Source organism: Trypanosoma theileri (genome assembly GCF_002087225.1).
Source record: "Trypanosoma theileri isolate Edinburgh chromosome Unknown TM35_Tth_27_V1, whole genome shotgun sequence".
Lineage (NCBI taxonomy): Eukaryota > Euglenozoa > Kinetoplastea > Trypanosomatida > Trypanosomatidae > Trypanosoma > Trypanosoma theileri.
Window position 1 is genome coordinate 134,588 of NW_021639869.1, and position 10,366 is coordinate 144,953.

Here is a 10,366-nt window from a genome sequence, read left to right on the forward strand (position 1 = left end):
ATATATATATATATATATATATATTTATTTGACGTGTTGGTTTTACCTTTGTTCTGTTTTAGTGACCCATCTTTTTCTTTTTCTTCTTTACATTTTTCTTTGCAGTTACTGCATGTTTCTCTTCTTTACTTTATTTTCTTCCTTTTCGTCGTACACAAATATTGGAAGAAAAAGATGATGATGATGCTGCTGATGGCGAGCAATATTCCCATCTCGGAGGCATCTCATTTAAGCTCAATGTTTTTTTCTTCCCTCTTTTTTTTTTGTTTTTTTCCCCCTCCCCTCTTTCTCTTTCTCTTTTTCTCTTGCTCGCTTTTTTTCCACTTTTTTTCTCTTCTTTTCTATATATCTCTTTCTTTCTTAGACACACTCTTTCTTTCACCTTCTTTTTTTCTTTCTATCTGTGTATATGTGCTCTTTTGGAGAGAACCTTTCTTTTTCCCTTGTAGCAACAACAACAACAACGACAAAGAATACAATGGGGCTGCTCTATTCGCAGTCTTCTTTTTTTTTTTGTTGTTCTTTTCTGTTCTTCCTTTTTTTCCCCCATTTTTCTCTCTTTTCTTTTCCCTTCACTGCAATATTATTATTGTATTCTCTTTGATTCTCCCTTCCTGTGTATTTTGCGCGTATATGCATACATACATACATACGTACGTGCACCTTTATACATTATTATTATTATTATTATTGTTATCATCATAAGGACAGGAAAGAACAAGAAATAAAAGAAAAGAAGATCCCCCGCTGGCAGGTAAGTGCAATGTGCATGGAAGAAAGATGAGGAGAGCACGTCTTCCGCCCCGTGGTGATACGCGTTTTTTTTTTTTTGGTGTTTATTTCTCTGTTTATTTCTCTGTCGGAGTTTTTTTTGACAAATATGAACCAAAGATAAAAAGAAAAAAAGAAGAAAAAAAGAAAAAAAAAAGAAATAGAGTCTACTCACCCCCCTCACGCGAATTACATGACCAAAAAAAAAAACAAAAAAAAAAACCAAAAAAAAAAAAAAAAAACGAGTCAACAACAATGAAAACGCCAAAAAAGCAAATCAAAAAAAAAAAAAAAAACTCACTATACTGTTTGTTTCTGTGATATTAAAAGAAAGACAACTCATTCTGATGATTTCTCTCTATCTTTTTTTTTTCTTCTTTTCTTTTTGCTTTTTTACTTCTTGTGTTAACTTAGGAGCGTGCTCGTGGCGTTTAGAGGGTATTGGGACGAGCAGCCCGAGAAGGTTCAGTTAAGAAGAGATTGGGTAGAATAAACAGAGAATAAAAGAAAGAAGGCCTGGATTTTGGATTCTCATTCTTCTTATTGTTATTTTTATTTTATTATTATTATTATTAGGGTCTGCACTGACCTTTTCCCATTTTCTCTTCATAGACTTCACTTTCTTTTTGGGTGCATATATATATATATATATATATATATATATATATATATATATATCATTTTATTGTATATTACCCATACCCATATACATAAAGCAGTTTTTTTTTTGGTTTATATAAATATATAAATATATATATTTATTTATCACAGCTCTGGACTCCCCCGCCCCCTTTTAGTAAGGAAGGGGATCATTAGACACGAAGAGTGCAGGTGTGTGAGATAATGGGTTGGAGAGATCAACATACACCGCGTGGACGTTCTGCAGAGGTTGAGGACTCTATTCAGTATCTACGGCGATATTTGGGAGAAGAACAGGAAGAAGAGGAGAATATAGAGGGATCCGCACAACGGCGAGGTATGACCTCATCGCGTGGGAAAAGCGATCATAAAGTGGCTACGGGTGTACTCCCAACCTCAGCAGTTTCTGGCGATTGGCGAACAAAAGGGGTATCTATGGGAGTGGCAACAGCACCAACAAGATCAACAGCAATAACAACAACAACAACAACAACAACAGTAAATAATAGTTTAACTGGTGGTAATCCCTCGTGGGGAAGTGCTTCATCCACACCACGCAGACGTCATTCTTTAGGCGATCGTGGAAACGGTAGTAGTGGAGTTTCACCAGGGAGTGATGGGGATTATGTGTATGGTGGATCTTCATTAAGAAATGATAGGAGTTCTTTGCGAGGAGAAAAGTATTCATCCACGCGTGATCGCAGTGCTCGTGATATGGTATCACCTGTGAGAGAACCATTAAGACTGCGTTATGGCTCTTCCGCCCAAACTCCCGTTGGTCGACCGCCTTTACATCAACAGAGACAACAAGAACAACAACGACAAAAAGAAGAAGAAGAAGAAGAAGAGGAAGAACGACAAACTGGAAGTTTAACTAGAAGAGGGAACATGACGGGATGGAGGGAGGATGATAATAACTCCTTACGCCGTGAGATTAGATCTACAAAGGACTGGGAGCGACGTTCGAAGGACTCTCACTGGACAAATCGTGATAACTATGGGAATCGATTGAGAGAAGTTTATAATGATCCTTACGATAATTCATCTTCGAATAACCAACATCGCCCTCGACGCTACTCAAGTGATAAAAGTACTCTAGATGACTACACAGAGGATGAGGAAAGGCAAACCTTTTCTGCGAATGAACGTGTTATGACACCAAGAAGAGGAACTGAGAATGGAATTTCTCAGAGAACAAATGGTCATTCTTCAGGAAAACGAACGATAACTACAGAAGGAGTTACAAGTATTAGTCCTAGAGGTGGTGGTAATAGTAATAAGAATAATAATGGTAATGGTATGAGTATGGGCGATGATGGTGATATTGGTTCAGTAAGTCTCACTAAACAGCCAAATGCTTTAAAAAAGAAGGAGTTAACATCTTTAGAAAAACACGACATGAGTACTTACTCATCACGAGATGTATTCCCATATCCAATACATGATGATAACATGCGATCCATTATTTTTTACTTAAAGAACCATTATGCTTTAGAGGAAGAAGAATATCTACGAGGTATTCAAACCATGACTCCAGAAGATGTACTTGGGCTTATACAATGTTTCTACGTGGATGTCTATCGAACAATTCGACATGCTCGAGATGTCGCCGGTGTTGGACGTGCGGGTTTCATGGATAAAGATCCGGATGTGGATACTGTGCTGATTTCCAACAACTCTCCAGAGATGGAATCACATGTTCACCACAGACAACAACAACAACAAGGAGGACGATTAGAGACAAATAGTGAGATGGAAGAGAGACGAGAGTTGCGGCGTCCACCTCCTGAAGTTCCATCCACACCACCACCAGCACCAACAACAACAACAACAACAACAACAACAACAACAGCAGCAGTAAATACAAATACAAATACAAGAACAATGCAAAGTATGAAGTTGCCGGATGCCGCACACCGTTCACCCCCGCATTATCACGTCCAACCACAATCATTATCATCACCACCACATCAACATCAACAACAACAACAATATCAACAACATCAGTTACGATATCCGGAAGGTATGCCGATAGATACAATGCGGCCAGCTCGGACATCATCTCATTCTGTACATTGGGATCACACAACGTCTGCGCCTCCCACATATGAAGTGGCGAACAGCAGTCAACACACTCTCGACACTGTGTCGCTCTCACTGGAGCCGCCAATGGAGCCACGCAGTGGAATTGTAAAGCGGCCACTGCGAAGACTGATGCCTCTGCTGCGCCGCGGCTCTACATTATGCAAACATGTTGCTGGTGGCCGTCCACATCTGCGTTTTTTCCGCATAGAGGATCAACTCGGCGAGGACCGCAGTGGGCAAGAAGCCGTAATGCCACACTTTGTATGGTATACCAACGCCCCACACAATGCTGATCTTCATGATGATCAATCATCACAATCCCACCAATATGAACATCATAATAATAAAAATAATAATAGTAATAATAAGCGACCTAACGAGGCGCTTAGTTTACCAAGTTTAATTGGTGTTCATCTTTTAAGTGCTGGAGATTCTACGAGTGACTCCATGCGGCGTCTCTTTCGCCGTTCGAAGGGTGTTGTGGTGGACCATCAACGTCGTTCAGTGGCGGAGGGGATGTGTGCAGTCTTTCGCTTTGAGCAGCGCGATGTTGCGGTCTCTTTTCTCACGGAGGCCGATCGTCAATTATGGGTGGGCGGCATGATGGGAGTGGTGGAGCGCAACAGAGAACTCGCTACACAACTCTAAAGTAAACAGGTGGGCGCAGGTTGTAATTTTGAGTGGGCTTGTATATATATTATATATATATATATATATATATATATATATATAAATTTGTTTCTGTGTCTCTGTCTCTGTCTTTGGGCGTGTATATATGAAGAGCAGTGACTAGATTTTTCTTTGTGTTTTTTTTTTTTTTTTTTTAGAGAGAGAGAGAAGTGTTTGTTTGTGTTTGTGTTTGTATGTGTCTTTGTAAGAGGAGAAGAAAAGAGAGATCTGGACGTGGTATTCTGATCTTGCAGTGAGTGAAGTATATATATATATATATATATATGTGTATATGTACATCTACATATATACATACGTATACACAAATGAAAAATAAAGTTATGAATTTATCAATGAACTAATTGCTTTCTAAAAAAACTATATATATGTATACATCTCTTATTATTTATTTGGAATCTGTTCACTTGCATTCTTTTTTCTTTCTTTTCTTTTTCTTCTATACTTCTAGCGATTAGTCTTTTTTTTTTTTCTCTTTCTTTCCTTTATTTTCGTATAGGAAAGGATCGTTTTTTTTTCTTTTTTGTTTTTTTTTAGTCTTTTGTTTTATTCGCATACGTGTCTGTTTTGCTGACATCGACGTTTTTTTATTTATTGTTTTCTTTCTTTCTTTTTTTCGCTGTGTTTGTGTGTACGTGGAATTCAGCACGTAGACTCCCTCTCGAGAGACAACTGAGACTGTAAACGCACGGCCCTAATATTAAAAAAAAAATAAAATAAAATTATCATTCACAAACCAGTTTTGCTCTGGGCATTGCGTTATCATCTTTATTGTTTCTATAATTGCTTGCAGTTATATAGGGAAAAAAGTAAAAGAAAAAAAAAAGAAGCCAAGAAAAGAATAGGGGAACTCTCTTTCTTTCTGGTTTTTTTTTTTGAATATATATATATATATATATATATATATATATATATATATATATATATAGTCTCTTTTCTTTCTCATTTGCTTCTGTGTAAGTGAGTGAGTGTTTGTGTAATTTCTCTACATCCTGTATCGAGAAAAGGGAGAAAGAGAGAGAAATAAAAAGAGAAAGGAAAGGCGTCTGTTTTCACCAATTGTGTTTGTCCACATAGGTACAGTATATATATATATATATATACATATATATATATATATATACAGAAGTGAGAACGCTTTGAACTGTGGGTGGAACCAGCGGCAATCAAAGGAGAGACGAGGTGAAAAGAGAATCTGTGTTCCCTTGTATACATCTCTCTCTCTCTCTCTCTTTATTTTAGAAGTGAAGTGTTAAAGAGAAGATATCTTTCTTTTTCTTTTGTTTGTTTGTTTGGTTCTTAGAGTGAGTAACGGAGTGAGTGGATTGAGTGAGAGGGAGTTGATTGAGTGTGTGTGTCTGTTTGTGTGTCTGTCTGTCTGGGAGACTCTGTACGTGCATCTTTCGGAATTCAGCAAAAAATAAAAAAAAAAAACAAAAACAAATAAACAGACAATAAGAAGAACAGACACCAAAAGGCTCTATAAAGGAGAATCCATAAAAACAAAATACAGATATAGCCACAATCAATCTATATCAACAAGAGAAATAATACCCACGTGCGAGAGAAGAAGAAGAAGAAAAGAAGAAAAAAAAAGATAAAGGCACAACAACAGCGAAACCAAAAACAAAACAAGAAAACAAATAAAACAGTATATATATATATATATATATATATATAAAAGAAAACTACCCACAGAAAATACTGAAATAAGAAGAAGAAAAGAAAAGGAAAAAAAAAGGAACAAATTGTCACATTACCAAACAAGCAGATCGAAAAAAAAAAAAAAATAATTATTATCAGTTGATGTCAATTCTCAGTTCACTGACGGCCCCACTTCTGCTTCGCAGAAGGCGTAGAGTTGATGCCGCCACGTTGGATGAAAAGAATGAGAACGAAAAGAAAAGAGAACCCGTCGTACGTTGTTCCTCACCCACTGAATTTATGCGTAAAGTACAGGCAGCAGGAGTACCCACCCCACCAAAGAAGAATACTAATAATACTAATAGGAACAACAAGAAGAAGAGCAAGAATAATGATAAAAGTTCCGAATGTGAGGACGGCGAGTCGCCAATTATTACCCAAATCAAAAGCAATCCCCACCGTATTCTCCGCTTCACAGAAAAATGGACCTTTGCCTCATCGCCTTTCCCTGATGATAATGATAATAATAATGATGATAATAAGGGTTGGTCTGCTATGACAACCAATCGTCTGGATCACGTACTGCAAACATGGAGTAGGCTCACAACGCATTTAGTATCTCCACACTTACATGGAAGTGCTGCTGTCTCTTTTTTCCCAACAAAACTTCCAAAATGTATTGCCTCATCCGCAAGTAAATGTAGTGACAGTATTTTCTATGAAGTTCGGGCACATATTCCTATTCGTCTTCTTCACCAACCACTACCAGATCCAGATACCGCAGATATATCAGGTGTTGTTCCCGATACCCTTGCAGAGTTTGTGAGTTCAAACCGTATGTACGCACGCCGACTACGTGCACTCATGCATGATGCAGTTCTTAGTTTCATGTCTAGCGCATCTCATGCAGCTCCACCAACTAAATTATGGCGATGTAATGGAACGATGTTGCGAGAAACATCTTGTGTCTCCATTGGCGGCACATCACCCATAGAAGAAGAAGAAGAGGAGGAGGAAGAAGAAGATATGGAAGAGAGGAATGGTAGAGAAGATGATGATGATGAAGAAGTGGAGGAGACTATATCAAATGTTTGCTGCCACTGTAGTAAACTGAATATAAAGGCGATGCATCAACTTCTCTCACCATCTCTTTACGCATTAGCCCCACCAAATCCGATTGTCTTAACGGTGAGAGTAGTGGACCACAGCAGTTGTGGCTGTAGTGATGATATAGCACCATTACTAGGTGTGGGAACTAAAAATACTACCAACACTACTACTAACACTGCTAACACTATTAAAACCACAAAAACAACAAAAAAGAAAGAAGCCGGAGAAAATATAGAAATGGAGGCACAAGATGTTACATTGCTGGTCCATGTTGTGGCGCGTGTTTCGCGTGTCCACGGGGATGAATCCCAATCCCCATCTCCATCTCCATCTCAACATCAACAGTGGGATGCGGCCGCTGTTGCCTTCGAGGTCCTCACCGGACTGTTCCCCGAGCGGTTTATTCTCCACGGGGCGAATGCCGTGGCGGTGGGCGAAGTTCTCCCCGACGGCCGCCTCGCCGCGTTGAGTTCATTCACGACGGCGGAGTTGACGGCGGCGCGCTGCCGAATGCGGGATGCCCGCGTGTGGTTGCCGCCGCAGACGCCGCCGCTGCCGATTTCTCTCTCCCCGTCGCCGTCGCTGCTGCCGTCGCCCGCCTCCCTGCCGCCCTCCTTCGCCAGCCACACCGGCACAACGGCGCCCATAGCCACAGGCACCATCACACCGAGCAGAGGAGGAAACACAACAGCAACCACCACAACCACAACGGGGATGCGGGTACAACACGATCCATACAGTTTTGTCGCGTGGACGCCAACAGACGATGACCCCGAACAACAGACGTTAGATGAACAGGAAGAACAAGGAGAAGAACAAGGAGAAGAACAACTGCCAGGGAGTACAGAAGAGGCAACAAGTCTAACAGACGACAGGGCGAGCAGCCATGAGGAAGCGGATATGTTCACACGGCATGCGGAGAATAAGAAGAAGGGAGATGTAGATGTCTCACATGATACCGCACAGGGAACAAGTACACAGGCAACCACAACCCCCACAGTGAGGGATGATACAGAGGAAGTGGAAGAGGCATTAAATCAAGTACGCAAGGAACACGAAGAAGAAGAAGAGGAAGAAGAGGAATTGGATATTCAGAACACCAAGAAGAAGATTCTATCGATTTGTGAAGAGATTGCAACAGCACGAATACAATGGATAGAGGAACAACAGAAACTGGAAGATCAATTGAGTGCCCTATTACTGCAGAGTATGGGGATGGAGGAGTCCTCACTGATAACAGCAACATCAACATCCACAACGACTGCCTTGCGGCGTAAAAAGAATAAATCGGGAAAACACAACACTAATATTACTACTGGTAGTGATACGGAGGCTGTAGAACGGATCTGCGGACTTCTCGGTATCTCTTCTATACTTGAATATGGTAGTGGTAATGGAAATAACAATAATGGCAGTGGTGCTAATAATAATAATAGTAATAGTAGTGGTGATGTATTATTGCAACAGGCACTCATAACACATGTGATCAAGAACTCTTCACGGAATAACACTTATAATGATATGGACGAGTGTGTTAAGGATGCGTCGGAGATTATTCAAAAACTTGAGAGCCGACTACGGGCGAAGGCATTACGGGTACAGTATATTCAAAACATGAGTAGAAGGCCATTAAATGGAGGGGTTGCTGCAAAGAGCAGCCGAAAGAAAAAGAATGACATCCCACTCTTCGCAGCTGTCGCAAAGGGAATTCTGCAGGATCGCCAACGGCATACTGGTGCCTTATCAAGAAAGAAAGAAGATGATATTGGAAACAGTAACCATCACAACATTATTATTAATAATACTAATAATAATAATACTATTAATAGCCACCTTAACAACAGTGGAGAGAGTATTGTATTACAGTGTACAAAATCTGGATGTATGGAGGCGCATCGAAGTATAGATGCGGCGTGTGAAAAGTTACGAGCCGCCGCCGTGTGGAGTCAAGAATGTGCAGAACAACTGCAGTGCGTGCGACTCATATGTGAAGAGGTGTTATTACCATATCTGCAGAACCGCATATCTCTGGAGAAGACAGAGGAGAAGGAACGGGCACAACTCCAAGTGGAGTACACCGTCTCTAGTGCTATACTGTGGGAGGCACAAAGCACAAGAAGGAGTAAAGTAGAGGAGAAGGAAGTGATGATGGGAATAGCAAAGAAGAAACGTACGGCCGGGCGTCCAACAAATAGAAATATTACTACTACTAATACTACTACTATTAATAAGAAGAATAAGAATAATAAAAATAATGATATTAGTAGTATTAATAGTAGTATTAGTAGTAGAAGTAGTAGTATTAGTAATAATGATAATGATAATGAGGAGGAAGAAGAAGAATATGAAGAAAATGGAACTAGCGATACTCTACGAGAGAGAAGCGGCGATACGGTAGAGAGCCGAACTCAACCAAATCGTCCACATCGCACAGAAACCAATAATACTAATAATAACACTACCAATACTGCTAATACTAATAATAATACTAATACTACCGTAAGTGTACAGAAGCGAAAAGGGAAGACTGGTGGTTCAATGGGTACACCGCAGTCCACAGCCCTTGCAGACTCCCCAATAGAAACAACAACAAAAGGTCGAGTGAGTGGAGGTGGTGGTGTGTTGGGTGGAGGAAAGAAGAAGACTGGAGTGAATGTAGAGCCCAGACGTGCATTGCTGCGGGAACGAGATGCATTGCAACGTAAAACTTTTCTTCTTTTTGTGGTATTCTGTTTAATTGCGGCATTGTTGTTTTTCTTCCTATAGGGAGAGGGACTTTCATTATATTGATTATTTGTTTTTTTCTTTTTCTTCTTTTTGCTTGTTACCTTTATTCTTCTTCTTATTCTTGTTATGATTAGTGGTTGTTGTTCCTTTTATTATTATTATTATTATTATTACTACTACTACTACTGTTATTATTCCTGTATATGCTTGAGGTACATGTGTATGTGTGTGTGAGTGTGTCTCTGTTTCTTATCCTTAATTTGCAATTAGGGCCAATAATCATAATAATCATAATAGTAATAATAATAAAATAATAATAATAATAATAATAATAATAATAATAATAATAATAATAATAATAATTATAATAATAATCCTAATACCAATCCTATTACTACTAGTAATAGTAAAAGGAATGCTAATGGAAAGAAAAAGGAAGAATGAGAAGTGTGTGTATGTGAATGAAGAGAGAAGAGTGTAGAGAAGAGAAGAAAACAAGAGAAGATAATATGGGGATTCCAAATAGTAAGATAAAATGTATTGCTTTCGGGATGGTGAAGCAGAAAGAAAAGAAAAAAACAATAATGAAAAGAAAAAAAAAAAGTAGAAAGTAATAAAAGAAAAAGGATAAAATAAGAGTTTACCTGAGTTAAAAAGAGAGAAATATTACACATGAAAAGAGCGAGAGTGGGGGAAATTAAAA

At 39.2% G+C, this 10,366-nt stretch overlaps 2 protein-coding genes across 2 annotated transcripts; both read left to right on the forward strand.

The window, feature by feature from the left end:
- Nucleotides 1-1,614: 1,614 nt before the first annotated feature.
- TM35_000271490 (uncharacterized protein) lies at nt 1,615-4,143 on the forward strand (the record flags this gene model as incomplete). Its single annotated transcript, XM_029028042.1, has 1 exon — nt 1,615-4,143. One exon carries the CDS (start codon nt 1,615-1,617, stop codon nt 4,141-4,143), a length of 2,529 nt encoding a protein of 842 aa, XP_028880625.1.
- A 1,845-nt stretch (nt 4,144-5,988) lies between these two features.
- TM35_000271500 (uncharacterized protein) lies at nt 5,989-9,702 on the forward strand (the record flags this gene model as incomplete). The annotated part of the gene is made up of 1 exon (XM_029028043.1): nt 5,989-9,702. One exon carries the CDS (start codon nt 5,989-5,991, stop codon nt 9,700-9,702), a length of 3,714 nt encoding a protein of 1,237 aa, XP_028880626.1.
- Nucleotides 9,703-10,366: the final 664 nt, after the last annotated feature.